The sequence below is a fragment of the Sus scrofa genome, chromosome 17 (genome assembly GCF_054392235.1).
Source record: "Sus scrofa isolate SSC_HxYL_T2T_F1_AM1 chromosome 17, Sscrofa_HxYL_maternal_Yorkshire_Landrace_v2.0, whole genome shotgun sequence".
Classification (NCBI taxonomy): domain Eukaryota; kingdom Metazoa; phylum Chordata; class Mammalia; order Artiodactyla; family Suidae; genus Sus; species Sus scrofa.
This window is the reverse complement of record NC_139399.1, coordinates 70,271,066-70,297,837: the sequence shown is the minus strand read 5'-3', so window position 1 is coordinate 70,297,837 and position 26,772 is coordinate 70,271,066. Positions and strand designations below refer to the sequence as shown.

Sequence of the window (26,772 nt, the reverse complement as noted above, 5' to 3'; positions counted from 1 at the left end):
GGAGCCCCAGGCTAGGGGGCAGGAAAGAGAGCCGGAGGCTGCGCCAGGTCCCAAGGCGGCACTGTGACGGGGCTCCACTGTCCCCACAGCCAGGGGTGGGGGTGCTGCCAACAAGTCCCCGGGGCAGGGGGTGGGGGGCAGAGCCTTGGTGCCGCTCCCATCCTGGTGGTGGCAGCCCCATGCCAGGGCTGAGACTTCTCGCTCCAGGGTTTTGGGCTCCTGGAGCGGCCAGCGGGGGCTCCCCCCGCAGAAGGGAGCAGGAGTGGGGGGGCCTGGGGCTGCGTCAGGAAAGACACTCACGTGGCTGCTGCCGCCTTTCGAACGTAAGCAGGTTTGTTTCTTTAATTGTGTGTGTGCGTTTATACTCCTCTTTATTAGTGGATAAATATTAGAAAATCATCTCTCGGAAGGTGTGGGCAGGGGTGGGCTGAGCTTGCCCAGCCGGCCGGGAGCGGGCCCTTCGGGAGGCCCTGGCCGGGTCTGCAGGGTGAGGCTGTCCCGCCAGGGCTCGTAGACCAGCGTGTAGCTCTCCGCCCTCTTGACGGTGAACCTGTAGGAGCGGTTGGGCAGCAGGTTTCGGACGGCGACGGTGCAGGCGGCCACGGGGATGGCCCCGCACTGTGTCCGCTCCTGCTGGGTCCGCGGGTCCAGCAGCTTGAAGCGCAGCTCGAACTGCTCTGCCGCGGCCGGCTGGATGGTGACAAACCAGCGCAGGCTGACCCAGTCCTGGTGGGCCACCGAGGCCTTGCGGTCAAACACGACGGGCATCTTGGTGCTCAGCATGAGCCGGATGTGCGGGACCTTGGCGGCGCCAACGTCAGACACCAGGCGGTGCTTGATATGCAGGCGCCCTGGCACCATCATGGCGAGGAAGCTGTCCATGACGGCCGCCAGGTCCGCCAGCCGCTGCTCCACCAGCCCCCAGCCCGCCAGGAAGGGCCGCGGGTCGGGCGACTCCAGCAGGGCGTCCAGCTCGGAGCGGCCGTGGTCCAGCTGCTCCAGCAGGTCCCCGAGCAGCAGAAGCTGGATCTTGGTCTGGGCGGTGCCCAGCTTCTTCATGCGCTGGAACTTCCAGGGGTCGATGAGCTGGAACATGGCAGAGGGCAGCACCAGCGGGTTCTGGTCGCCCAGAGCCAGGTGCTTGGGGAGGATCTCGATGTAGTAGGAGCACTTGCGGAGGAGGTCCATGCGGGCGTGGTGGCGCCTGAGCAGGTGGGGGCTCAGGTCCGAGGTCAGGAACTCGCGCAGAGCGTTGCGCCGCTCCACGTAGGTGCGCCAGGCCTCCGGCTCCAGCAGCTGCTGATCCTCGGCCTCCTCGGCCTCCTCCTCCTGGTCCAGGAAGGACTGGGGACAGTCCAGCTTCATGTTGTCCAGGCCCAGGCCTGATACCTGGAAGTTCATGGTCTGGGAGCAGGGGATGGAGGGCGGGGCGTGAGCTGCAACAGTCACACTGGCCTCTGCTGCCCACCCGGGGGCTCTCTTGGGGCAGCGTTGGTGTGGGGGGTGACTTCAGGCCCACTGACCCCCCGGCCGGGCCCTCTGTCCTCCCTGGCCTGGGGGGCTGGTGGTGGGAGGCGGGGAAGGAGTTTGGGGTGAGGGCTGGTTTCTGGAACGAGGCTGTCTGGAGGGCCAAGTGGGCAGGCTGCCCATCTGGGTCAAAGTGGACTTGAGGGTGTGACACTCTGTTGATGGATTGTGATGACACAGGGCAGGGCAGTGACCGTGGGCTCTGGGCCAGAACCCCCCACGGGGAACCCCCACGGAGCAGCTGTGAGGCCACATCTGCTCCCCTGGGCAGTTGGGAGGACCCAGGGCGATCCTGTCTGAGCAGCACCCGAACCCGTGGGGACACCTCTGTGCTGCAGGCCCTCCCTGCCTCTCTGTAGGTGCAGAGCCGAGCTCAGGGAGGTGGGTGGCCCCTGGCCTCACCCAGGGGAATAATCCTGCCAGTTCCCGGGCCCGGCTGTGTCCTGGGGCCTCGGGCGCCTTGCTGAGCTGACTCCACAAGCAAAGCCCCAAATGGTGAGGTCTTGGCACCCTGCCTCACAGAGGGGGTGCATGGGGCTACAGAGCTCGCTAGCTTGCTCTCCGTCCAGGCTTTGCCGCAGCCACAGACGCCAGAACCCGAGTCTCCTCCTGCACCCTCTCCCACGCGGGCTCCCAGCTGAGTGTCCAACGATGCCTGGTGAACCCACAGCTGGGCACGGCTGTGGCCCCAGTCCCTGGCCACAAGGCTGGGGCTCCCTGGCTGCTGTCCCCGGTCCCAGCTGGCCTCCAGGTCAGTGAGACAGACCCAGTGGCTTCACCTGGGTGGGAGAATCCCTAACAGGAGCTGAGAGGCTGAGCAGCCATCCAAGGCTGCACGGTTAAGGTGCAGAGTGGGCTCGGGACCCAAGTCGGTCTCCCTCCCCAAAGGCCAGGCCCTGACCTTCCAGGGGCAGAGGCGGCGGACCAGGCCCTGGGCACTGCAGAGAGGATGTCTGGGGTGAGTTGCCAACCCAGACCAAGACCCCTGGACTCCTGGCAAAGTCCTGCGCTGGCTGGAGCCTGGGACAGATTCATGCCGCCTCCAGAGGCTCCAGATCTGGCTTCAGTTCAGAGGCCTCGCCAGGGCCCAAGTCTCTAGCTGGAAAACCGCAGAGGGGCCGCTGGGGAACTCGGGGAAGAAGCCGCCTGCCCTGGCCCCTGGCCTGCCTGTCCACACCTACACCCCCCCCACCCCGACCCCCACCCCCCACCCCTGGCCTCAGACCCACTTCCCCTCAACCCGCCCACTTCCGCCACAACCCCCTCGTCCTCCAACCCCCGGCCGCCTCCCCGCGCGCCCAGCCTTCCCGCGCGCACACTTACCCGGCCTCCCGGCGCCGGCGGAGCAGTGCGGTCCGACTGTGTGTGCGTGCGGAGCCGCCGGTTCCAGCCTCCCGCCCGGCGCCCCGCGAGTTGCCATGGGGACTTTGTGACGCCCCGACCGCCCGGGGAGGGGGCGGGGAGGGGGCGGGGTGGGCGGGGAGCCAGGGCGCGGGATCGGGGGTCCGGACTGGAAGGCTGGAAGAGTTGCAGGAAGGTGCGAAGATTGCGCGGGGCGCGCCCCCCAGGCCCAGGACCCGGACCGAACAAACCGCTTGTCCCGGATGAGTCACCAGCCCCGTCCCTCGCCCTGGTCTCAGCTTGGACAGAACTGCCCAGAGGTTTCGCTCCCTTCCCTGGGAACCTAAGCATCACGACCTCTGCCCCAGCCGGAAATCTCCTCAAGCCTCAGGACATCCCTGGCGCCCCCTCTCCCTTGCAGGTTATTGGTGGGGACCCTTCCAGGATAGGGCGCCTGTCCCTGAGGCCCGCTCCCAGTCTGTTCGGTGACAGAACCTCTCCGCACGGGGGCCTCCACCCCTCCCGCTGACCTCACTCGGCTTTTGCCCCTAAGCCCCCACCAGCCTATCCCCTGGGTCCAGGCCTGGGCCCCGGGGGTCTGGCCTGGGAGGGAGTGGGTGGGCACCATGGGCTCTAACTCCGTACTTCTAGCCGTTATGCTTATTTAGGGGTCTGAGGGCAAGAGCTGGATTATTTGGAAAGGTGGGTGCTGTCTGAAGGTCCAGGGGTGGGCTAGCCTCCCATCCCAGCCCTGCAACCGACCCACAGAGAGGGGTGGGGGCAGGGCAGGCCCCCCTCCTCTGGTCCAGGCGCGTCCTGGACCTCTGCCGTCTCGGGCCACAGTTTTTTTTTTTCCCTATGTCTCCCTCCTCCGCTAATTTTTTCTAAATTCAGCTTTCAAGTCTGAGATAATTGTAGATACACCTGCCGTTGTAAAAAAAAACAAAAACAGATCAAAAGTGCCCTTTCCGGTTTCCCCCAAGGGGAAACCTTCGGAGCTGTCTTTCGAGATCACTCCGCGAGAGCGACCTTGACAAAGTCCAGACGCGCGCGGGCGGCTCCTTCCCCCCCCCCCCGGACCTCCCGCGTCGCCGCTGCCGCCCGAGACCCCACCCACCAGGGCCCCACCCGCCGAGGCCCCCCCTTGGCCCCGCCCCGACGCCGGTTTGGGGAAACCCTCTCCCAGGTCCCTCCTAGGGCCACGCCCATCCTGGGGCCGCAAGCACCCCAGCCGCCCGCGGCAGGTGGGCAGCAGTCCTGCCCGAGAGACGCCCTGGAGGTCTGGGAGAGGAGCGGCCGTCGTGAGGCCGGGGCTGGAGGGCCACCCTGCGCGGGTCTGAGCATCCGCAGGGGGCGGGCGGGGGCTGTACGCGCCTTGTCGCGGGGCCTCTGGAACGACTGCCACCCCCCCCCCCACACACACACCCCAAGCCAGCAGGGACGCCTCGCAGCGAGGCTCCAGCGCTGGCCGTCCGCCCCTCCAGTTTCTCCTAGTCGGGGTCCCGGAGCCCCGTCGTGCGTCCCCTCTCTCCCCCGCAGAGCCTGGGACGCCGCAGGGCATGGAGTCCTTCCTCAGGAAGCGCCTGACCTTCCTGGCCTCCTTCTGGGACAAGATCTGGCCGGCAGGTGCGCCGCCCTTCCCGGACCCCGACGCCGACGTGGAGCCGGAGCCCGCGGCCGGGGAGGCCGCCGCCTCGGAGCCCCGCAGCGGCCCCGCGCCCGCGCGGCTCTTCACGGCGCTGTACGACTTCAGGGCGCGGAGCGCAGAGGAGCTGAGCGTCCGCCGCGGGGACAGGCTCTGTGCCCTCAGGGAGGAGGGCGGCTACGTCTTGGCCCGCAGGCTCTCAGGCTGGCCCAGCACCGGGCTGGTGCCCATCGCATATGTGGCGGAGGCCGCCCCCGAGTCGCTCTCGGACCAGCCGTGAGTACCGCGGGCTGCGGGGAGTCAGGAGTAAGTGCAGGGTTGTCTGGGGACCGCGCGTGGGCGCCCGTCCTGCAGGGCCTGCCGGCCGGCTGGGAGCAAGCACCCAGGCCCTGGCCCTGATGCTGCTAACCGGGCAGCGGCAGTGACTGGCAGGAGTGGCGAGATCGAGCCCCCCGTCAGTCAGCTGGGCAGTGTGGGTGGCGGATGCAGCTCTGGCCTGAAGCAGTGTTTGCTGAGTGGTCGTTGCTCGCAGGGCCGGGGTCTGGGGGTCTGGGCTGCGGTTCCAGAGAGGCCATCCTGTGCTGCGGGGGTGAGGTGGTGACTGAGAGGCTGGACTCGCCCCTCCTGCCCTGGACCAGGGATGCGGCAGGCGTGGCCTTGGCCTTTGGGGTTACTTCCAAAGAGCATTGTCGGGGGGAGGATACTGGTGGGGAGCCTACCCATCCCCAAGTGCACAGGCCCATTGGGGTCGGACAGTCCCCAGGCGGAGAGAAGTCGGCAAGGACCCTTGGCTCGCTGCCCGCCAGCCTGCGATCTTGGGGGAAGCAGCAGGGGAGCCCTCACCCGCGGGGCTCCTTGGAGGAGGCGATCTCTCGGCTCAGCTCGGGGGCTGCAGGACAGTGTCGCCTCCTGGCCCGGCTGTGTGCCGGCCCTGAGCAGGGCCTCGCCATGTGGCTGTGGACGTGGTACGCGGGTCTCCAGCGTTCAACCCAAGCGCTGGGCGTGCCTCTATCTACCTTTCCCCTGGATGTCGTGGCCGTTGTGATCCCTGACCTCGGGCAGATGGGGCGCGGGCTCGGAACCCTCGGCTTCCCAGCCCCATTGCACAGAGGTGACATGCTGGCTGACAAGGGGCCAGAAGCTGGTGGGTGAACAGGGCTGCCCAGGCCACACCCTGCCATGAGCCTCTGATCCTGCACCAAGCTGGGCCTCGTGGAGGTGGCTGGCAGCATCCGGGGGGCGGGGGGGGGGGGCGCCCGGGAGGAAGAGCTTCTGACTGTTTGCCTGGGCTGGATGTGGAAGGGTGACCACACTCCCTGTGTCATTAGCTCCAGACACCGAGCTGGCTGTCCCCAGGCCGGCCAGGTCAGGGGCAGCCCTCAGCCCCAACAGTGAGGCCTTGTCGCTCAGGAGCTGCTGAGGCCCGTCTAGTCTCAAGGCGCCCACCGCCCCTCGCCCCCGGGGAAAGACTTCAGGCCCCACCCCTAAAGCGGGTCTGGGAGGATGGGGGTGGGGAAGCACTGCTGTCCCGGCAAGGTCCCTGTGGCCCCTTCCCAGTGGCCCGAGGGCCCCAGAAAGCAGGGCCCAGTGCCTCCCAGATCAGAGTCTGCTCAAGGGCGTTGGCTTCCCCTGAGCCTGCCACCCAGCCAGGTCTCACTTTGGGGGACTCAGGTCATCACTGTCCTGGACTCTTCCCCGTGTGTCTGCCGAGCTTCTCTTTTTATTTTTTGCTGCGACGTGCGGCAGCTTGACATGGGATCTCAGTTCCCAGACCCGGGGTTGAGCCCAGGCTGCAGTGGGGAAAGTGCCGAGTCCTGACCCCTAGGCCACCCCGACCTCACCTCTCCATGTTCTTCAGGCCTCTGAAGAAACGTCCCCATCACCCTGCCTCCTCCTGTCTCCAGCTTCCTCTCCCACCAGCCTCAGCCCAGTTCCCAGCTGACTTTGGCCCCTTCCCATGGCTCCCCAGGGCCTCCGGGCCAGGCCCCACCCTCACCCCAAGCTCCAGCAGCATCCACCTGCCCAGCTTTGCCTTCCTGGTCCCCTCTTTTGGGGCCGAGCCCCCCTTTTGTTGATTTTCTTTGTTGTCTGAGAGCCCACCCCCCCTTTGTCCCCCAGGATCCCTGCTGATGCTGCCCCCCGCCAGTGGTCTGAGAGCCCACCCCCAACAGCTCCCAGGTCCCCGTGCTCCTCCTGTCAAGCTGGCTGGGGGAGTTCCCTGGCGGCCTAGTGGTGAGGCACCCAGCATTGTCACTGCTGTGGCTCTGATTTGATCCCTTGTCTGGGAACTTCCACGTGTGGCCAAAAGAAAAAAAAAAAAAAGGTAGCTGAGGGGCTGTGGGTGGGGGGCAGGTGGCCACTGCGTCTCTGGAGGTTCCAGGAAGCAGGAGGCTCAGGGCAGGAAGCTGACTCAGGCGTGCAGCAACCCCACCTGGGCCTCGGGGAGCAGACGCAGGCAATGGAGTGGGCCCACGAGCCTTTCCGCTTTCCTTCCGAGGACGCGGAACCAGGGAGCCGCACCCGGTCTGACTGAGGTGGACTCCCCGCCCGATGGGGTGTCAGGTGGGGGAGCCCCGGGCAGGCCCCCACCCTGCCCGGCCCCAAGCTCGGGTGTATGACCTCCTGGTGCCTGGGAATCCTGCACGGACGGAGGAGTGGGTGCCTGGGCGCCCCAGGGAGGCCTCAGGTTCTTGGCGTCGGGAGCGAGCACCTCGTGGGTGCAGAGGCAGACCCGCTGTGCCTTCGGCCTCCCCCGGCTTCTCCGCAGCCTCTCCCAGCCACTCCAGGGCGAGGCCTGCTTCTCTCATCCCCCCTGTCAGCTTCCCAAGGCATGCGGGCTGTGCCCAGCCTGCTGGCCCCCGGTCCCCCTGCCCCCACGTCCTGGCTGCCCTGGGGGGCCGCTCCCCATGGCAGGGGAGTTTGGCGGGTTAAGACTGTGGCTGAGGTGCGCGGACCGTCACTCGACACAGGTCACTACTAGTGGCTGTCAGCTCCACGCGAGCCCGTCAACTCCAGAGGCAGGGCCCCGGGGCTGGGGCAGGTGCAAGCAGACTCCGGGCTGGGCTCCTGCATGGGGGGCCAGGTGCTCCTCTGCCCTGACAGACTATCAGGCCTTGGCCCTGCTGCCATGCGTCACGGGTGTCTGGGGCCTCTGACCCATGTGGGAGCGGTGGGCAGGGGCTGGGCCTGTGTGGGGACCACTCTGCCCGCCCTTTGCAGCTGGTACTTCAGCGGCATCAGCCGAACCCAGGCCCAGCAGCTGCTCCTGTCCCCCGCCAATGCACCCGGGGCCTTCCTTATCCGGCCCAGCGAGAGCAGCCATGGGGACTTCTCGCTGTCAGGTAGGCGGCCCCCCGCTGAGGACTGCCCTTGGCCCGGGGGTTGCTTTCCAGGCCATGCCAACCCGCAGCCCACCTGGGGCCTGACGGTCTGGGTCCCCCTGCAAGTGTGCCCACGCACACACTCATTTACCCACGCGTGGGCTTCTTTGCCCTGCATCACCCGCCCGTGTGCTCACCCACCCTGAGCTTGCCCGTTCACTGCCTTCACCCCCCACCGCTCCCTCCCCAACCCGCAGACCGGTTCATTCACGCAGCACCGGCCAGTGCCTACTCTATGCCCTGCGCCCGCTGTCGCCAGGGGCCCCCTCGCTGAGCTCTGGCCTGCAGCAGCCTGAGCTCCCTCCTCGTCCACGCAGCCTGGCCATCCAAGGCCACAAGGCCAGGTCTGAGCCAGACCCAAGAAGGGCTGTGTGGGTCTCATGGCTGGGGTGGCGGGAAGGTCCTGGCAGGCTGCAGCCAGGACGTGACCGCCCTCCCGGCGCCCTCCCAGTCCGGGCCCAGACCGGAGTCTGCCACTACCGCGTCTCCACGGCAGCCGACGGCAGCCTCTACCTGCAGAAGGACCGGCTCTTCCCCAGTCTGGAGGAGCTGCTGGCTTATTACAAGGCCAACTGGAAGCGGACCCAGAACCCATTGCTGCAGCCCTGCGTGCCCCAGGTGGGCCCCCCACCCCGCCTGCCAGGCTGCTGCTTGCCCAGCCTGAGGCACTGCTCAGCATGTGACCAGCTGGCCCAGCCTGACCCTGGGAGCTGCCTGGGACCCGATGAAGCCTGGAGCACGAGGGGTCCCAGGGCCTCCTCCCCACCCCGGTTGGGCCCCTGCCCCTGCCCTGGTGTTACACTCTGTCTCTGGGGTGGGGTGGCCGGGGCCTGTAGGATGCCCGCCTGCCCTGCCCAGTTCTGCAGTAGAGCAGTAGGGAGGGCAGGGCGGGGCCTGGGAAGGTGCCCACCGCAGCGCAGCCCCAGGCAGTGTGGAGGCTGTGGGAGGAGATGCTTGTCCGGTGGGGCGGTGCCACCCTGTCCTCGAGGGAGCCTCGGTATCTCTGTGACAGTCCTGGGTGAGCTGACCTGCCGAGGGGCCGCACGGCCATCTGGTTCTTCTGGTCTCTTAATGACAGCCTGGACGGGGGCAGAAACGAGTGTTTGTGGTCCGATGCCTGTTGGGGCAAAGGTGCCACTTAGGTCCGGAAACAACTAGAGCCAGGCCCCCAGAGGTTGGCACTTGGGTCCCTTGCCCATCCAGGCGAGGGTTGAGCCTGTGCTGGGGTGCAGGGTTGAGGGCCTAGTCTGCCCAGGAGCAACAACAGGCCAAGGCACCGAGTGTCCTGAACCCCCGGCAGAAGCCCCCCGAGTGGGACGAGTGGGAGCGGCCACACTCTGAGTTCACTCTGCGGAGGAAGCTGGGCAGAGGCTACTTCGGGGAGGTGTGGGAAGGCCTGTGGCTTGGCTTCGTGCCCGTGGCTGTCAAGGTCATCAAAGCAGGTGGGTGGGGCCCCGGAGCCCGGGCAGAGGCAGTGGGCCAGCGGGCAGAGGCGGGTCCTGGAGTGCTGCCCTGTCCCACAGCCGACATGAAGCTCGCTGACCTGGCCCAGGAGATCCAGACGCTCAAGAGCCTGAGGCACGAGCGCCTCATCCGGCTGCACGCGGTGTGCTCCGCGGGCGATCCCGTGTACATTGTCACCGAGCTCATGCGCAAGGGCAGCCTGCGGGCCTTCCTAGGCAGTGAGTCTCTGCGGCCGTCCACCTTCCCCTTCCCGCCAGGGCCTTGACCGGGGCTCTGGGCCTTTGTCCTGGATGCTGGATCGGAGGCACAGGTGGTCCTGGGGTCTCTGGCCCCTGCGAGGTCAGGCCGGGTCTGGGCACCGCAATTCTGGGCAGCACCTGTTCTTCTGGGTCACCAGCCCTGTGTGAGGTCAGCATGGACCCAGCCCAGCCGCACCTGTCCCTTCCCCATGTTGGCCCCTTTCTGTCTCTGGTTGGGGACCCTGGCTGGTCTGCCAGTGAGAGGGCTGCCCTGAGTGGCCACTGCCCCAGCGGCCACACGGTACCCATGACAGCCTCGGTGGGCGGCGCTGTTCTCACCCATCTGAGAGCAGAGGATACCCAGGCACAGTGGGAAGTGACTGGGGCAGACGCCTGTGACCCTTGACTGTCGGCCCCACCTGCAGGCCCCGAAGGCCGGGCCCTGAGCCCGCCTCTCCTGCTGACCTTTGGCTGCCAGGTGGCTGAGGGCATGAGCTACCTGGAGGAGCAGCGCATTGTACACCGGGACCTGGCCGCCAGGAATGTGCTTGTGGGCGACGACCTAGCCTGCAAGGTGGCCGACTTTGGCCTGGCCCGGCTGCTCAAGGTCAGTGTGGGCTCTGGCCACAGACCGCTGGCCGGCCGAGCGGCCGGTGGGGCTGGGGGGCGCCCCTCTGCCCACTGTGCCGCTGGTCTCCCCTCTGCCCAGGACGATTTCTACTCCCCGAGCAGCGGCTCCAAGATCCCCGTCAAGTGGACGGCGCCCGAGGCGGCCAACTACTGCGTGTACTCCCCAAAGTCAGACGTCTGGTCCTTTGGGGTCCTGCTCTACGAGGTCTTCACCTACGGCCAGTGTCCCTACGAAGGTGGATCTCGGGGCGCCCCGAGGGAGGAGACTGAGGCGGGGTCTGAGGGAGGAAGGGGGAGCCAACCCAGTGGAGGAGGCACACCCCGTCCCGGGCGGGCGTTGCTGACCCCAGAAGTGCCAAGGCAGGGTCTGGCCAGGGCGGGGCGGGACTCCACGGTGACCCCCTTGCGGCGGGAGGCGGCGCCTCCCCGCCCCGCCCCGGCCCCGCCCCTCGCCCTGACCCCGCCCCTCCCCGGCCCCGCCCCAGGAATGAGCAACCACGAGACTCTGCAGCAGATTTCGCGAGGGTACCGTCTGCCGCGCCCCGCCGCCTGCCCGGCCGAGGTCTACGCGCTCATGCTGGAGTGCTGGAGCGGCTGCCCCGAGCGGCGGCCCGCCTTCGCGGCGCTGCAGGGGAGGCTGGGCGCTGTGGGCAGGCGCCGCCGCCCGGCCCTCACGTGACCCGCGCGCCCGCTCGGGGGCCCCTCGCCGGACAGTGTTTGCCGTGGACACGCACGAGTCACACTGGCGCCCGCCCGCGGGGCCTCTGGCCGTGGGCCTCACGCCCTGACACGCACATGTGACACATGCAGACAGCGCTCGGACGCGGGCACGGGCTGGCGTCCTCCGCCCGTTGTGAGCGGCGCCCTCGGCCGTTTGCTCTGGCCTCGGGGACATGCTGGCTGGAGAAGCCTCCTGCCGGTGACTGTCGCCCTGAGCGCCCGAGCGCGGCAGCTCCCTCCCAGACTCAGGAGCGGGAGGGCCGGCTTCCCAATCTTCTCCACAGTCCCTCCGTGGCCTTGAGAAGTGGCGGTGCTGGGGCTTAGGCTGACCTGGGGACGGGGCCCACGCGGCACAGGCTGGGCACTGCCGCCGCCACAGGCCCCTGGGCCTCAGCCCCAGACCAGAACAGGCGCTGGAGCTGATGGCATGGTCCACCAGCCCGGTGATGGTGGTGGAGGAAGTGCTGGCCCCTGCGTGGCCCGGGCCGCCACCCCAGGGCGTTTTGGCACCCAGAACAGGGGGCCAGAGGCAGCGCGACCTTTGGGCTATGGGCGGGAGCTGGCAGAGGCCACAGAGATGCGTGAAGAGCCCTTTCTGCCTCCCTGGCACTGGGGCACAGAGAGGGGTGGGGGGCGGGGCCAGGCCCCTGGGAGGTTGGCCGGGTGGCAGGTGATGCTCAGGGTGGTTCTTGGGGGTGGGGCAAAGGTCAGGGAGGCTGCGGGCCTCAGGCCAGGGGTCTGGGTGCTGGCCTGGCTGTGCTGGGTGGGTGGGCATGGATGCCATGGTGTGTGGGCACCTGGTGACCACCCTCCTGGGGAAGGAAGCCGCAGGGTCCGGGGTGTGACTGCTCCCACGGGCTGATTTCCAGCCTCGTCAAGGAGGCCCCACGCGTGGAGCTGGCTTGACTTGCACGGTTGGTGGCACCTCACACCGCCGCTCTGGTCACCATGAGATGGACAGTGGAGGGCGGGACAGGCGGGGGGATGGTCTGCCTTCAGGGGTCCCGCTGCCCCATCCTGGGAGCCCCACCTGGCAGCCGTGCTCCAGGGGACAGAGGGCAGAGGCCACCTGCAGCCCATCGTTCCCTGGAGTGTCTGCTCTGACCCCGCAGGGGCCAGTCGGCCCTGCATCACAACTGCAGGTCTCACCCATGGGATGGCACCGAGGGGGCTGGGACCCTTGGGTGCAGACAAATGAATCCCCAGGGACTGCTTAGAGAACAGAGTCTGTGCCAGGTTAGAGAAATTGGGGGGGGTGCTTCCCAGAGGGGTGGGTGGGGGCCACCATAGGCAGAGGCAGCCCAGGGGGAGCAGGAGGGGACAGGTCACCATCCCCCTGGCCTGGGTGGACAGTGGGGGCGGGAGGGTCTGGCCTGAGCCTTTAGGCCTGTGCCTCGACCTGCCTCCGTCCTGTCCTGGGAGGGCCCAGAGCGAGGGCTGGAGCCAGACTCGCCTGGTTCTGGGCGGTTCCCAGACCACTGGAAGGGATTGCTCTCTCTTTCCTGGGAACCATGGTGTGCGGGGCCGGGCTGGCGGGCGGGAGAATGCCCTGGGCGGGGAGACAGGACAGGTGCGGTCACTGCTCCACCCCTGGGCCGTCTCATGGGCTCAAGCTCAACAGGTTTGGTGCTGGTGTCCTGGGAGGGCTCGGACCTTGGCCTTGGAAACTTCTGGCTTCCTGGTTGGTGTGGGCCCACGGCTCCCAGGCAGGGCCAAGGCCTGAGGGGCAGAGCACTCTACTCACAGTGAAGGGTGGACTGCGGTGGGGGGGCCTTGGAGCCCAAGGGTGCCGAACAGCTCAGCCGGCCCTTCTGTCCCTCCCCTTGGGCCTGCCCCTCCTGCTCAGACCTGAGCAGGCTGTGCACTTCACTCATGAACCTGAGACATACCCTCCTGATCTCAAAGTGAAGGGATCGGTGTCCCCACGCTGCTCAATAAAAGCGAAAGCGCCAATGAGTAGGGGCCGTATGATGTGAAGTCCCCTCAGCCCTCAAGGGGCTGGAGGGTGGGGCCAGGTGCCGCGGGTGAGGAGCAGGAGAGGCAGCGCCTGTCTCGGCGTCCAGCAGAGACTCAGCTGCCAGCTGGCTGTCCCTGGGTCTGGCTGTCTCCTGGGAGGTCTGGGGCGGAGCGCCTTGGCCCTGGTCCTCCAGCCCCGCCTCGCCCCCTGGCTGAGCGCTCACCAGCCTCCTCTGGGCAGCTTTCCCACAGCAGGCGGGCAAGAGTGCCCAGCCTGACCTGGCCCAGGCGTGGGGGGATGGGTGGGGGCTGTTGGGGCCCTCAGGGCAGAGCCCAGGGCGCTTGGGGAGGCCATCCTTGGTGGCACAGGTGTGGCTGGCCCAGCCACCTCATCACGAAGGTGGGTGGCGGCTCAGCGGGGCGGGGACGGCCTGTCAGGGTCAGCCCTGCCCACGGGCTCCTCCCAGCCAGGGCTGCCTGAAGCTGGACGGGTGAAGGTGGCAGGGCACCGGCCATGGGGTCCCAGGGCCAGGCTGCCCTGGGCCCCAAGTACATGGGCCTCTGGGACTTCGAGGCTCGGACGGCCGAGGAGCTGAGCTTCCGGGCAGGGGACCTCTTCCACGTGGCCAGGAAGGAGGAGGAGTGGTGGTGGGCCATCCTGCTGGACACGGCGGGCCAGGCGCTGGCCGAGGGCTACGTACCCCAAAGCTACCTGGCCGAGAAGGAGACAGTGGAGTCAGAGCCGTGAGTGTCCCTGTGGCCCTTGGAGCCTTTCCAGGTGGCCCTCTTGGGCTCAGGGCAGGGTGGCTGTTGGGACAACTCTACCCCTGTGGCTGGGCTCCAGGTGGGGACAGGGGCACCAAGCTGGCCAAGGATGGGGCCCATGGATTTGTTTCCCTGTGCCCCTCCGTGGGGCTGGACCTTCCCTCCTGGCCTTGGGACCCCTCACTGGGCTTCTGACATCTCCAGGGAGGCCACAGCTGCCACGCAGTCACCTGCTGGTGTCAGGACCCAGGGGGCCGCCTGCTGACAGTGAGGGGTCTGCACAGGAAGCCGAGGCCGAGGCTGGGCCTTTGTTGGAGCAAAGCTCCACTCACCTTCCAAACACACAAAACCAGACTGGTGGCCTAGTCAGAGGAGCCGGGAAGGCCATTGCGACACGCCCGCCCTGGGTGTGGGCCACGGACGTGCTCCCTGTACCAGCATGGCTGCCCCATCATGGGCAGGTGGCTCTTGGTGGGCGGGGCCATAGGGCAGCCGTGTGCCCAAGACCCATTGCACCCCATCCCCTCCTGTGCGCTCCTTCCACTGGGCGCCTCCTGAAGAGAGAGCAGCAGACAGGACGGGCCAAGCCCTGGGCAGTGATAATGCAGGGGTCAGAGCCATTGCCAAGGCCCTGAGGCCTGGGGACTCAGCACATTCGAGAGGTGCGAAGGGGCGGGAGGCTGGCGGGGAGAGTGGATGGGAGCGATTCCAGAGGTGCTGGACCAGTGGGGGTGGGCATGGCCCGCGGGCTCCGTGCCGGCCGTGCCCTCCCCCGGGGCCCACGTTCTAACGGGACCCTGGAGTGGGGAGTGCAGAGGGCAGAGCACGGAGGCAGAGGTGTCCGGGGAAGGACCGCAGGCCCCAGCCTGCCCTCCGGAGTCCAGGGCTTGTCCCTGTGCCGGCTCTGGGGGCGGGGGAGCAAGGGCGCGTGTGGCTGCACCGTGTGGGTGGGTGTGCGCGTGGGTGCATGTGGGTGAGTCCCAGGGAGCCAGAGCACAGCACCCAAGGTTGGGGGGCTGCTGTCCCCACAGAAGGGGGTGGCTCTGTCCCCAGAGCCAGGAGACACCAGGTAGTGTCCACTTCTGGGTCCCCAGGGCCACTTGGGACCCTGGGGGGTCAGTTGAGGGGCAAAGAAGGGACCTTGGGGTCAGTGAGTGTCTGCAGGCAGCCATGTGCCAGCGTTGGGCAGGGCGGGGGCACAGCCAAGGTCTCCGAGGCTCAGGACCCCCCACCTCGCAGGTGGTTCTGCGGCCCAATCTCTCGCTCAGAAGCCTCACACCGGCTGCTGGCCGCAGGCGTCGAGCAGGGGGCCTTCCTGGTCAGGACCAGCGAAAAGCCTGGCGCCAACTACGTCCTCTCGGGTACTCCTCCTCCACTGCAGCCCCCCGCCCCCGCGCCTGAGTTGGGGGCTCCCTTCCTGCAGGCAGAGACCCCCCACCCCCGGCCCGGCTCCCCACTGCCCTGGGCATCTGGGACCTGCAGGCCCTGCCCGGGGAACTCTGATCCCTCAGTGGGTTGGGTGGGGTCGGTCTGGGTTCTCTCCGGTCGCCGTTGGGGCGCCCCCCCCGAGGGTGGGCTGCTCTCTGCCCATTCACGAGCGGGCCCCCCCATCCAGTGCGGGACAGGCAGACCGTGCGGCACTACAAGATCTGGCAGCGGGCCAGCCGGCTGCACCTCAGCGAGGCCGTGTCCTTCCCCAGCCTGGCCGAACTCGTGGAGCACCACAAGGCCCAGAGTCTGTCCCACGGCCTGAGGCTGACCTCGCCCTGCTGGAAGGTAGGGCCCCTGCCACAGCCAGACCCTTGCCTCCCCCCCCAGGCTTCAGCCCTCTCTCCTCAGGCGCCGGAACCCTCGGGTGGCGGTGGGGGTGGGTCCTGACACCCCGACTGACTGGGGACACAGCCTGGGGACGCTGGCTGCCTGGGAGCTGTGACTGTGCAGAGCTGGGGGTGGGCTGGGGACGTGCCCCCCCTTTGCCCAGTCACTGTCCCCGGGGCCAGCCAGAGGTCAGCGGAGCTCTTGCCACGCCCTAAGTCTCCAGGCTGGTGGGTGCCTGGGGCCAAGGGCTGGACGGGAATTCTGTACGAGTGGCACTCAGGCCAATGTCACTGGCCCAGAGCAGGTGGGGGGGGGGGTGTGTTGGCAGGCATTGGCCAGGCCACGGGCAGCCCCCAGGAGGGCCAGGGCCACACATCCCAGGCAGAAGGCGGTCCACACTTGAGGACAGGCCAGCGGCTGTCCGCCTGCAGGGGTTAGAGTGGGGCCCCCCTGAAGGGCTGGCCCTGTGCCCCTGCAGCATGAGCCCGAGCCCCTGCCCCACTGTGACGACTGGGAGAGGCCGAGGGAGGAGTTCACGCTTTGCCGGAAGCTGGGCGCCGGCTACTTCGGGGAGGTCTTTGAAGGGCTCTGGAAGGACAAGGTCCGAGTGGCCATTAAGGTGATTGCCCGAGGTGAGTGCGCCCCAGGCCGGGGGCAACTGGCCTCGGCCCCGGGGTGGGGGGCCCTGCGCTCCGAGCCCCACTCGCCACCCTGGCTTGGACCATGGGGCACCTGCTGCAGCTGCTGGCTTTCTTTCACCTGAATGCATTTACCTTAAAAGGGAATTTCAAATTCTTAATGTAAATGAAAGGAACGCCATTAAAATAGGTCTCTAGGAATCTGAAGAGGTTCCCCGCAAACCTCCCAGGGGCCCACCCCCTGCAGGAGCCGGGGCCGGGGCTGCAGGGAGCTAGCTGGGCCAGGTGTGAACCAAGTGACGGTACTGGTGGTGCCCAGGGCATTGGGCGGGCAGGTGGTGGGCACAGAGGACCCCACGTAAACCGTGGGGACCAGGCTGTGTGCCCTGCGTCAGAAGGGGGGCCCGGGTGTCATGGGGGCACTCATTTCCTGAGCGGCCTCCCCCCGCAGACGACCTGCACCAGCACGCATTCCAGTCGGAGATCCAGGCCATGAAGAAGCTGCGGCACAAGCACATCCTGCCACTGTACGCCGTGGCGTCCCTGGGGGACCCCGTGTACATCATCACAGAACTCATGCCCAAGGGGAACCTGCTGGAGCTGCTGCAGGGTGAGTGGCCACGGTGCGCCCGGTTTCAGAGATGCCAAAATGGCAAGTGTCTGTGCTCAAGGCTAAGTGGCCTCCGGTACGCATGTGTGTGCCTGGGCGTGTGTTTTAACACGTCCATGTCTGGAGTGCTTTCCACGTGATCGCTGCAAGCTGCTGCCACACCATCAAATACTCCCTAGAAACAAAATTCTGACACCGCCAAGTGCACTCAAGCACTTGTTGTTGGAACTTTTTTTTTTTTGCCTTTTCAAGGCCACACCCACAGCATATGGAGGTTCCCAGGCCAGGGGTTGACTCGAAGCTGTAGCTGCTGGCCTACACCACAGCCACAGCAACGTGGGATCCGAACTGCGTCTGTGAGGCCAGGGATCGAACCTGCAACCTCATGGGTACGAGTCAGGTTCGTCTTCTCTGCGCCATGACGGGAACGCCTGTTGCTGGAACTTTTTGATGTTTTTGGTCCTGTAGACGGTGCTGAGATGGCCATCTTTGAGTTCCTTTGCTTTAGTGTGGCTTCCCAGAAGGAAATTCCAGAGGGCGCGTTTGGACGGTTTAGCTCTGATACCTGACTACCTTCCCGAAGGGCCGCACCTGCAGCACATGGCAGTTCCCAGGCTAGGGGTTGAATCGGAGCTGTAGCTGCCCGCCTACACCACGGCCACAGCAACTCAGGATTCGAGCTGTGTCTGTGGCCTACACCACAGCTCCCGGCAACACTGGATCCTTAACCCACTGAGCGAGGCCAGGGATCGAACCTGCATCCTCATGGATGCTAGTCAGATTCATTTCTGCTGAGCCACAACCGGAACTCCCACAGTCCCAACTTTAAACCGGGCTCGCTGCCCTTTGCCCCCGCCCCTCCCGAGGGCAGGCGTCTGCACCGAGGACTCGGCCCTGGCTGGCCCCGTCACCCTGGCCTCCCATTGCCTCTGCAGACTCTGATGAGCAGGCCCTGCCGGTCTCGGAGCTGGTGGACATCGCGGCCCAGGTGGCTGAGGGCATGTGCTACCTGGAATCCCAGAATTACATCCACCGGGACCTGGCTGCCAGGAACATCCTCGTGGGGGAGAACACCATCTGCAAAGTGGGGGACTTCGGGCTGGCCAGGCTCGTCAAGGTGGGGCAGGCGCGGGGCGGGGGCAGGGGGGGTGCAGGGAGCTGGCGGGGCAACAGGAAGCTGAGGCAACCACGACTCTGTCGGGCGAGATGCCCAGGCGAGACACGGGTCTGTGGCACCCGGGATGAGCCAGACGGGGCCGGTGGAAGCACTTGGACGCGTCCAGGAACAGCAGGAGGAAAGCGCGGCCCCGTGGGGCCAGCTCACGCCGGAGGCTGGGGAGAAGGGAAGAGCTGCTGAGGGGCGGGCGGCAGAGAGGGCAGGACCAGCCTTCCTCGCCCCGGCCACCAGCCTGCCGGCAGGTGCCCAGCAGCACCTCCAGGACTCCCAGGAACACGCTGAGAAACTCCCTCAGGTCCTGCGCCCAGAGCCGAGGTTCTGTCCTTGCACTTTGCTCCTCAAGCAGACCCCGTGTCCCCCCGCGTGGCTGCTGGACCACTGCTTCCTCCCTGGGGGTCTCCCCCCGCAAACAACTTTTGGAGAAACTCTGTCCTTCGTCCTGGCAGGCTCTCTGCTGGGTTCTCTGCAGTCCGCCCCCCGCCGGCGGGGGGATGGCCTGTGGGCACCTGGGCGGGCCCGCCCCAGCTCAGGCTCCAGGCGTGGCAGCACGGAAGCCGTGTCTGCGTGTCTGCGCCCGGCTCCTCGAGCTTGTCCTCGCTGCACGTGTCTCACTGCAGGACGACATCTACCTCTCCCACGACCACCGCATCCCCTACAAGTGGACGGCGCCCGAGGCGCTCTCCCGCGGGCACTACTCCATCAAGTCGGACGTCTGGTCCTTCGGGGTCCTCCTGCACGAGGTGTTCAGCAGGGGCGAGATGCCCTACCCAGGTACTGGGCGCCCCGTGCTGCCGACCACAGGCAGGGCAGGAGGGGCCATCACCTTGCAGGGCCCCCCACTGCTCGCCCAGTGCCAGAATGCCCTCCAGAGTGTCCAAAGGGAGGCTTTAGAAGGGAGCGGCAGGTTGTAAATCAACTATAAATGAAACAATACACTTGTTTGTTTGTTTATGGCCACACCCGCAGCATACGGAGGTTCCTAGGCTAGGGATCGCACTGGAGCTGCAGCCTTCGGCCTACACCACAGCCACAGCCACACCGGATCCTTCACCCAATGAGTGAGGCCCGGGATCGAACCTGCAACTGCATGGATAGGAGTCAGGCTCGTTAACTGCTGAGCTATGACGGGAACTCTGAAAAAAAATCTTGGGGAAAAAAAAAAAAAAGGAGTTCCCATTGTGGCGCAGCGGAAACGAATCCCACCAGGAACCATGAGGTTTTGGGTTCAGTCCCTGGCCTCACTCAGTGGGTAAAGCATCTGGCGTGGCTGTGGCTGTGGTGTAGGCCGGTGGCTACAGCTCTGATTCAACCCCTAGCCCGGGAACCTCCATATGCTACGGGTGTGGCCCCCAAAGCAAAAAAAAAAAAAAAAAGAAAAAGAGCAAGAAAGAAAAAAAAGAGTATCGGGGCCGAGGGCACAACCCAGGGCTCCCTCCTCCACTGCTCCTCTTCTCACTGGCCAGGCATGTCCAACCACGAGGCCTTCCTGCGGGTGGAAGCGGGCTACCGCATGCCGTGCCCACGGGAGTGCACGCCCACCGCATACAAGCTGCTGCTCTCCTGCTGGAACAGGGACCCCGAGCAGAGGCCCAGCTTCCAAGCGCTGTGGGAGAAGCTCTCCAGCCTCACCAGGTACGAGAACCCGCCCTGAGCCAGCATCCTCCCTGCAGCGCTTCCAGGCGGCCAGAGTGGGCTGGCCTGGCAAGGAGACACCGGAGCCACCTCGGATCCCAGGAGTGGGCCAACCTGATCCCGGGAGGCTTTTGCCCACAGCTCCCGGAACCAGCCACTCTCGGGAAGGGGCTCGTCGGGGGCAGGGAAGCTCATGCAGGACAGTGTGGGACTGAGACCACCCCTTCCTCCTGAAAGTGCCAGGCCCTCCTCTGCCAACTTCTCCTCTGGGGCCTCCAGGAGCCAGGGCGCCCTCTTTCCCAAGGAAGTGGGCCTACCCCTGGTCCTGACCTGAAGCCCGCCCGCTGCCACCCAGGCTTTGGCCACACTCCCTTTGCCACCTGGCCCTGCCTGACTCCTGGGCTCGAGGGGCACAGACCCCCCAGCACTGAGACAGGGGCACTGACGCCTGCCACCTGGGGCCAGGCAGCTGTCCCGGCCCACCTGCTTCGGCAATCAGCAGCTGCCACCAGGGGATCTGGAGGCCTCGCCTGGACCCTGTGGCAAGACTGGGTGGGGCTCAGGCTAGCCTTTGACACACAGCACCCCCAGCTTCGGGAGCACGGGGGGCCTGCCCCCGCCATCTGCAGCCTCCTGGACACAGAGGGCAGGCTTTGGGGGCCACCTGCCACCCAAATGCTTTGTAACGGACTCCTGCAGCGGGGGAGGGGGGCCAGAGGTGGATGGGCTTCCTCAGGGCCAGCTGAGCCTTGCCACCCACCCAGCGGAGGCCTCTCCTCTCAGCCCTGACCTCACACCCGCCTCCGTCCACCACCACCCTCTGTTCTGAGCACCAGACCCCACTCCTGGCCACGGGGTCACGTGTTGCCCATGCCTGCCCCCAGGATGCCAGCAGAGGACAAGGCCCTCCCCGCCGCCAACCGCACTCAGAGTCTGACTTTGCCCAAAGCTGGGCTGCCTCTGGTGGGAAGACCCACCATCCCAGCCCCTCAGCCTGAGTTTGGGTGCCTGGCACCAGGGACCTGTCCCAGGGATGGAGGACCCTGCTGGGTGTCTCTCGTAAGAGGCCAGGGGTAGCGACACCCTTCTCAGAAGGTGCAGGGGAGGAAGCTCAGCACGTGAGCTCCCGTCCTCAGGGAGGATGGCTCCCCAAGGTCCTTCAGGGGCACTGGGCCCTCCAGCGGAGGGCTCCTGAACCCAGAGCCAGAGGCCGAGCCTCCTGTGGAGTTAGAGGACCTGACCTGGCTGTCCTGGGGATTTCAGATCCAGCTCCTTGCTGCCTGCTCTCCCTGGCTCCCCAAAACAGCAAGGCCCCCCACCCCTTCTCAGTCGCAAGGCTCCATGCGCACCAGAGCTGCCTGCCCACCTGAACCGGGGCCAGACCCGAGGTGGCCCCGGTTCAGGTGGGCCGCGAGTAGGGCCAGCTGCCTGCTGCCTGGGAGGCGAGAAGGTTGAGGGGTTGGTGGACTCATCCGTCCCACGTGGGGGGAGGGGCACGCACACAGCTCACACACCGGTCAGCCTGCTGGCTGCTCCGTGTTTATTTTCCACTGGGTGCAAGGCACAGGGTTACGGCGTGTCCGAAAGGCTCTCATGTGGCTTGGGATAGTCAAGAGCGGGGTTCTCTCACTTTCTTTTTGGTGGTGTGCTGTTCTCAATTAAAGAACCCAACTGCTGCCTCCAGCTGCAGCTCTTGAGTCTCAGGAAGGGGAGGGCAGGGGAGGGGCTCTGAGGAGCCTAGCGCCTTGGAAGGAAGCCTGGCAGCTGGTGGTGGCCTCTCAGGAGGGAGGCCTGCAGTTGGGTGTGCCCGGCTGGCCGCCAGGCTGCTGCTGAGCCAGGTCGCAGGTGATCATGCGGGTGGAGGCCCCGGCAGATTCCGAGTGCCCCGGGGACTCCAGCACCGTGGCCATGAGTGGGAGCGTGGGCTTCCCGAAAAAAAAGCTAGCCCACCAGTGTCCCGGGTCAGCTTTGGGGAGACCTGAGAGAAGCAGAGTGAGGTCAGGCTGCTGCAGCCCACTCCCCCAACAGTCCCCCAGTACAAAGGGGAGCAGAACTGCACTCACCCGGGGGGTGGGGGATGGCTTCTCCGGGGCACTCGGCACTGCCGCAGGAGCTGTTACTGGAAGTGGAGCCCAGGCGGCCTGGAGAGGGAGGCCGGGTCAGCTCCACTGGGCACTGAGCACCCCCAGCCCACCAGGCCAAGGGCTAGCATTGCTGGTAGCACAGGGCCAGGGTCAGGGGTCCACGGCGGCGCACGTGGCACCCAGAGAGGGGCTCTCAAGAAACTTGGGCTGCACCACAAGCTGGCTGGGCCAGCCCACGTGGGACTTGGGGGCGGGCGGGCAAGGGGCTTACTTACAGCGGTAGTAGTCGTGGGTGGCCACGAGCGAGCCGCTCGAGGGGATGGCTGCCATGCTCTTGCTTGGGGGCTGCTGGGAACCTGCGCACGCGGGGGTCGGGGAGTCCGTCCGGTCACCGCTGCCCCTGGAGAAGGCCGCTCCCCACCCGGGCAGAGCCGCCCCGCCCGGACTCCAGGGTCAGCCCCGTGCCCGGGTTTGTTTACCCAGCCGAGGCGGGGCGGCGGAACTCCCGGACCGCCCCCTCCGCGCGGGCGGCTCCAACCAGCCCGAACCGGCCGCGCTGGGCAACAATGGCGCTTTGTGCGCTGGTCCTCCGACCTGGGGGTCCGGGAAGCGGCCGGCGCGCCCCTAACCCCCGCTCCGGGCTCTGCCCGTCGCCCCCTACCCACCCGCGCCCCGCCCGACCGTCCGTCCTCCCGTCCGCCCGCCGCCGCCCAGGCCGGCCGCTCGACCCCACCCACGCGCCGCCGCCCAGGCCCTCACCTCGGCGGCGACCCCTCGCGGGCCTCGGCGCACGATCACGGACGGCGGGGACGGGGACGCTAGGCCACGGAACCCATCTGCCCGGGAGACCGCAGACGGCCGCTCCACACTCAGACGCGCGGGGCGCGCACGCGCGGACGCGCCCCCCGCCCGCCCCTTATAAGGCGGTGCCGCGGTCGCGTCTCGGAGGGCGGGGCGCCCCGGCCCCGGCCCCGCCCCCGCCCCAAGGAGGGCCCGCCCCCCGGCCAGGCCCCGACTCCGCCCAAGACCCAGGCGGAGCCGATCAGACCCCGCCCGAAGCTCAGCCTGGCCCCGCCCCGGCCCGGGGCCCGGCCCTCGCGGGCCCGCCTCGGAGGAAGTCCAGCCGCGCGGCGTCCGGTCCGACCTTGGCTGCCCAGACAGCGGAGTCTGGCCTAGCCTGGCCTGGAGTGGTTAAATGACCCCCGCCCCAATCCCAGAGCAGGGCCTGCCTCCCTCCCACCCCTTGGACCCCTTCTTGGGCTCTGGCCATCCTTTTGGACCCAGGTTCCCTACTGGCCCCGCCTGTCTCCACCTTTCCAGCTTTTTCCGTGGAGGGAGGGAGCATATGCCGAACCGTGGCCCCTGCCCTTCCAGCCTGTTTCTGCTGTTGTCCGCAGCCCCACAGGCCCAGCCCCCGCAGTGCCCCTCTGCTCCAGCTTTCTCTGCTCAGGATGGGGCTCGCCCCACTCTCACCCGGGACAGGTGGGAGGGCATCTGCCTGCGAGACCCCAGCCTTCGGGCAGATGTGGGCCCTCGCTGGCAGGTGCCCTTGCCCAGCTGTCGGCACTGGCTGGTACCCTGAACCAACTGTGTGCCTCAGACTTTCCAGCCCTTCAAGGAAGTCACTGCAGACCCACCCACGCCCCCCTCACAGCTCTGGGGGTTCCAGAATCCGCTCCCGGTTCTTGGCTCCTGCCCACATCCAGCTGCTTGCAAGGGGGATGGGGGAGGGAGGGAGTGGGGAAAGCTGGGTGCAGGGGCATGACTTCTATGGGTAAGTGCGGTGAAGAGCAGCTGTTTGGGGATCTCCAGGAGCTGGAAGTGAAGCCCCTGGCCTGGGCAGCTCCAGAATGGTCCCCGTGGCGCCTGGGCCCTGCCACACCCTGGCTCTTCCACCAGGAAAACCTCCTTTCCAACGGGAAAATCAGCCTCCCTCCCCAGCAGCCTCCTCCAGGCCCCAAGCCCCCTCTGCAGGGAGGGGAGGTCTCACTGGACTCTCCTTGGCTCTTTGCTGCTGGGCAGTTGTGTCCCTGGTGGTTGGAGGGTCTCAGGAAATCTGAGCGGGTTGGGGGGAGGAGCTACCGGGAAGGTCCTGTAACCCCCTCTGCCGAGCCTCCCTGAGTTCGTCCCCTCAAAGACCCTCCAGGTTCCGCAGGCTGACTTGCTCAGAAACCAAGGCCCCGGCGGTGGGGGGGACATGATCCTTTATCGGGCTGGGTGGGGGTCAAGGCCGCTGACCTCCTAACTGTGACCCGGCTTGGGTAGCAGCGTGGCCCGGGGAACAGGCAGGGAAGTGCAGCTTCCTGGCTCAGGTGGCTTTCGTTACTTTTCCACCTTGGACTCTTCCTGGCTGGTCACCGGGCAAAGGGCAGGTCGGTCCAGCCAGGTAGTGCATGGGCTTCAAAGTGAGCCGTGCTTCGCAGCGAGTTCAATTGGATGGCTCATCCGCCTGAGACGAGACTTTGGAAGAGGGGCGCGTGGTCCCCTCTGGCTCGGGCAGAGCCTCACCCCTCCCACGTCACAACGAGACCCTCCCTCCATAGTCACCGCAGTCACGCCCTGGCCGGCTTCCTGTCCCCCTTGGGCATGAATTCGGGATCAGGGCTTTACTGCAAATCAAATTTAATTCTTAAGGGTCATTTGCCATCACCCAACCCCCCCCCCACCCCACGTCACCAAACCCTGAGCCTGGTGATGGATCGAATGTACCAGGGCCATGTTCCTGGTTACTGGCTGTTTAGGTCCACGTGGGCTCCGGCCATCAGTCCTGCTCGGGCCTCACGGAGCTGCCCACTGTGCGGGACAGCCACTCCCCTCCCGTCTCAGCCCTGCTGCCGGCCCCTGGCCACATGCTCACCTGGGATGGGTAGCAGAGTACCCCCACCTCAGCCGGCTGGCCTGCCCGGTGCCCACGTGTCTGCCTGTCCTGCCTTCGCTGAGACCTGGGAGCCCAGGGGCCTGGACGGGAGGCGTGGTGGCAGTCGTGCGATGGGAGAGGCAGCCAGACCTGTGCAGTGCTCGCAAGGGGTCACAGATAAAGCAGATTCGTCAGAGCAGCTGATGCCAGGAGAATGGAACTTTCTGGAAAGGTCCAGGCTTGTCTCGCTCTGAAGGCACCCTCAGTCACAGGGTTCTGCCCCTTTCCTGGACTTGTGTGTCCCTGTGGTCAGCAGCCAAGTGTGTGGGCACCTTGTGGGGTGCCCCTCGCTCGTATCTCCTGCAGGACCAGGGTTCCAGGGCCGCCAGCTGGAGGGTGGGGGCGAGGGCCCTTCCCAGGACCATGGACAGCTCACAGGGTCAGGAAGTGGCCTCAGGCTTGGGTGAGATGCCTGCTCTGAGTCCTGGGCCTGTTAGGAAGGAGCACAGCTGGGGGATGAGGGCTGCTGCCACGGCTGGGGTCCAGGGGGTGCAGAGTCCTCCCAGGGGGAAAGAGGAGCAGTGCGGGAGGTGGAGGCCAGACGGGTTGGGACCCCTGGGGCAGACCCATCCCATGGCGGGCTCTGAGCAGAGAGCTGGAGCTCTAGGGGTGCCCTGGAGAACAGGAGGGCCACCAGGCCTTCTGCTGGAAGGGGATCGGGCTGGCCTTGCTGCTGTGGTTTCCAGCCAGCTGGAGCTCACGGGGTACCCACTGTGGCCCAGGCAGTGTGAGGCCAGGTGTGCAGGGGGCGGTGAATGGGAGGAAGTGCTGTCTCAGCACTGGTGCGGGGAAGTGCAAAGGCCCCGGGGCCCGAAGAGCCCTGGTGTGCTGGGCTGTGGGTGTGGGGGTGCTGACATCAGGTCCTGCTTAGTGGGGCACGGAGGATGCGACCGCCCAGCGATTCCCCTTGGGGTGGGGCATGGGAGGAGCTGGTGCTGCCACGGTGCCCTGGGCTGTCAATTCAGCCCTGGCAGGGCGGCCCTAGGGCAGAGGGTGGGCCTCCCCCCAGGCCTGCCACCCAGCTCCTGGCCCTGCCCTTCGGGGCAGAAGGCTTCTTCTGTGGGTGGTAGCTACTGCCAGGCTTTCTAGTGTGGGCTGGAGCCTCTGTAGGTGGTGCCACCATTTGCAGAAGAAATAAAACTACTGACCCACATTTAATGAATGCTGACCACGTGGGGGGCACTGTGTGGCCTCTGGGGGAGCGGTAGCTGGCGGTCCCTCAGGTTCCTTGCCTGTAAAACAGGAAGTGCCTGACTCAGGACTTTGTGCCACTGCTCCGACCAGGACCTCGCATGTGGCAGGTGAGAATGAAAGTCAGATCTGATCCCTATTTATAGCGCTTTTCACTGCCGGCAGTAGCCTCACTGGTTTTCTTGCTGGTTAAGTGAACTCCCCATGGGCTGAGTTTGCACCTGTTCTGTCCCCAGTGGCTAAGAAAGTCTCAGCCCTGTAGTAGGTGGTCAAGAAACACACACAGATGTATTGTTTTGGCCGTGCCCATGGCATGTGGAAGTTGCCAGGCCAGGGATTGAACACAAGCCACACGGTGACAATGCCAGGTCCCTAACCTTCTGAGTCACCAGGGAGCTCCCCAAGAACTACATCTGACGAAAGGGTGAACTGTGTAGTAAAAGGTGCTAGGAACGGTCGTCACGGAGCTCCCGTCCTGAGTCAGCGGTGACGGACCCGACTGGCGTCCATGAAGACGTGGGTTTGATCCCTGGCCTTGCTCAGGAGGTTAAGGATCTGGTGTTGCCATGAGCTGTGCTGCAGGTCACGGACGTGGCTCAGATCCAGTGTTGCTGTGGCTGTGACAGAGGCCGGCAGCTGCAGCTCCAGTTCAACCCCTAGCCCAGGAACTCCCATACGCTGCGGGTGCGGCCCTAAAAAGAAAAAAAAGAAAGAAAAAAGTCAGGCATGAAGGAGTGTGGAGGTCAACAAGTCCCCAAGAAGCAAATATAAACCCAGGAGACATGGTCAGAAACAAGCATTTCAGGGCCCTGGGCTTCAGCGCAGGGGACACAACAAACCACAGGGTTTATTCATCGGGAATGCTGAACTTCGGGATAAGATCCCAAATTACTCGGCCAAAAGGCACCAGGAGCAGCTCAGTCAGCAGCGTGAGAAGTGACACCCTGTGATGAAGCCCTGACCCTGGGGGACAGGGCCCCTGCGACCTGATGGAGCCTGGAAAGCAGCTGCTGGAAACGTGCACCGTCGCGCCGTCGT

General features: G+C 66.3%; 4 protein-coding genes across 10 annotated transcripts; 2 read left to right on the top strand and 2 right to left on the bottom strand.

Annotated features, from left to right (window-relative positions):
• Window positions 1-315: 315 nt before the first annotated feature.
• FNDC11 (fibronectin type III domain containing 11) lies at window positions 316-3,909 on the bottom strand. Of its 2 annotated transcripts, XM_085003914.1 has the most exons (3): window positions 2,851-2,894; window positions 2,429-2,626; window positions 316-1,404 (listed from the first exon to the last, which is right to left on the bottom strand). In XM_085003914.1, the coding sequence occupies exon 3, from the start codon at window positions 1,399-1,401 to the stop codon at window positions 397-399; it is 1,005 nt and encodes a 334-aa protein (XP_084860040.1). In that variant the 5' UTR covers window positions 1,402-1,404; window positions 2,429-2,626; window positions 2,851-2,894; the 3' UTR covers window positions 316-396. The 2 variants fall into 2 exon arrangements, with proteins under 2 accessions (XP_084860040.1, XP_020933210.2); XM_021077551.2 differs by lacking the exon at window positions 2,429-2,626 and having other exon boundaries at window positions 2,851-3,909.
• On the top strand, window positions 1,747-12,902 carry SRMS (src-related kinase lacking C-terminal regulatory tyrosine and N-terminal myristylation sites). Of its 5 annotated transcripts, none has more exons than XM_085003911.1 (10): window positions 1,747-2,278; window positions 2,416-2,485; window positions 4,408-4,789; window positions 7,733-7,854; window positions 8,345-8,511; window positions 9,194-9,335; window positions 9,417-9,575; window positions 10,022-10,203; window positions 10,306-10,462; window positions 10,712-12,902. In XM_085003911.1, exons 3-10 carry the CDS (start codon window positions 4,428-4,430, stop codon window positions 10,903-10,905), a joined length of 1,485 nt encoding a protein of 494 aa, XP_084860037.1. In that variant the 5' UTR covers window positions 1,747-2,278; window positions 2,416-2,485; window positions 4,408-4,427; the 3' UTR covers window positions 10,906-12,902. The 5 variants fall into 5 exon arrangements, with proteins under 5 accessions (XP_084860037.1, XP_020933364.1, XP_084860039.1 ...); XM_085003912.1 differs by lacking the exons at window positions 1,747-2,278; window positions 2,416-2,485 and adding exons at window positions 3,014-3,188; window positions 3,290-3,570; XM_021077705.2 differs by lacking the exons at window positions 1,747-2,278; window positions 2,416-2,485 and adding an exon at window positions 2,975-3,289.
• PTK6 (protein tyrosine kinase 6) lies at window positions 12,892-21,225 on the top strand. 2 transcript variants are annotated; one of them, XM_021077702.2, is made up of 8 exons: window positions 12,892-13,646; window positions 14,907-15,028; window positions 15,283-15,443; window positions 15,964-16,117; window positions 16,575-16,733; window positions 17,669-17,850; window positions 18,528-18,681; window positions 19,374-21,225. In XM_021077702.2, exons 1-8 carry the CDS (start codon window positions 13,417-13,419, stop codon window positions 19,559-19,561), a joined length of 1,350 nt encoding a protein of 449 aa, XP_020933361.1. In that variant the 5' UTR covers window positions 12,892-13,416; the 3' UTR covers window positions 19,562-21,225. The 2 variants fall into 2 exon arrangements, with proteins under 2 accessions (XP_020933361.1, XP_020933360.1); XM_021077701.2 differs by lacking the exon at window positions 12,892-13,646 and having other exon boundaries at window positions 14,476-15,028.
• PPDPF (pancreatic progenitor cell differentiation and proliferation factor) lies at window positions 21,060-22,518 on the bottom strand. Its single transcript, XM_021077704.2, has 4 exons — window positions 22,386-22,518; window positions 21,902-21,982; window positions 21,606-21,683; window positions 21,060-21,520 (listed from the first exon to the last, which is right to left on the bottom strand). Exons 2-4 carry the CDS (start codon window positions 21,954-21,956, stop codon window positions 21,321-21,323), a joined length of 333 nt encoding a protein of 110 aa, XP_020933363.1. The 5' UTR covers window positions 21,957-21,982; window positions 22,386-22,518; the 3' UTR covers window positions 21,060-21,320.
• Window positions 22,519-26,772: the final 4,254 nt, after the last annotated feature.

Excerpts from the sequence above, each read along its gene's own strand:
- FNDC11 (XM_021077551.2), bottom strand. The coding sequence starts at position 3,219 with ATGCTTAGGTTCCCAGGGAAGGGAGCGAAACCTCTGGGCAGTTCTGTC. Across the intron at positions 1,405-2,850 it reads CGCCGGCGCCGGGAGGCCGG|ACCATGAACTTCCAGGTATC; the intron begins GTAAGTGTGCGC and ends CCCTGCTCCCAG.
- SRMS (XM_085003910.1), top strand. The coding sequence starts at position 4,428 with ATGGAGTCCTTCCTCAGGAAGCGCCTGACCTTCCTGGCCTCCTTCTGG. Across the intron at positions 4,790-7,732 it reads GAGTCGCTCTCGGACCAGCC|CTGGTACTTCAGCGGCATCA; the intron begins GTGAGTACCGCG and ends CGCCCTTTGCAG. Across the intron at positions 8,512-9,193 it reads TGCAGCCCTGCGTGCCCCAG|AAGCCCCCCGAGTGGGACGA; the intron begins GTGGGCCCCCCA and ends AACCCCCGGCAG.
- PTK6 (XM_021077701.2), top strand. The coding sequence starts at position 14,635 with ATGTGGGTGAGTCCCAGGGAGCCAGAGCACAGCACCCAAGGTTGGGGG. Across the intron at positions 17,851-18,527 it reads GGCTGGCCAGGCTCGTCAAG|GACGACATCTACCTCTCCCA; the intron begins GTGGGGCAGGCG and ends GTCTCACTGCAG. Across the intron at positions 18,682-19,373 it reads GGGCGAGATGCCCTACCCAG|GCATGTCCAACCACGAGGCC; the intron begins GTACTGGGCGCC and ends CTCACTGGCCAG.
- PPDPF (XM_021077704.2), bottom strand. The coding sequence starts at position 21,956 with ATGGCAGCCATCCCCTCGAGCGGCTCGCTCGTGGCCACCCACGACTAC. Across the intron at positions 21,684-21,901 it reads CACCCACGACTACTACCGCT|GCCGCCTGGGCTCCACTTCC; the intron begins GTAAGTAAGCCC and ends CTCCCTCTCCAG. Across the intron at positions 21,521-21,605 it reads AGCCATCCCCCACCCCCCGG|GTCTCCCCAAAGCTGACCCG; the intron begins GTGAGTGCAGTT and ends TGCTTCTCTCAG.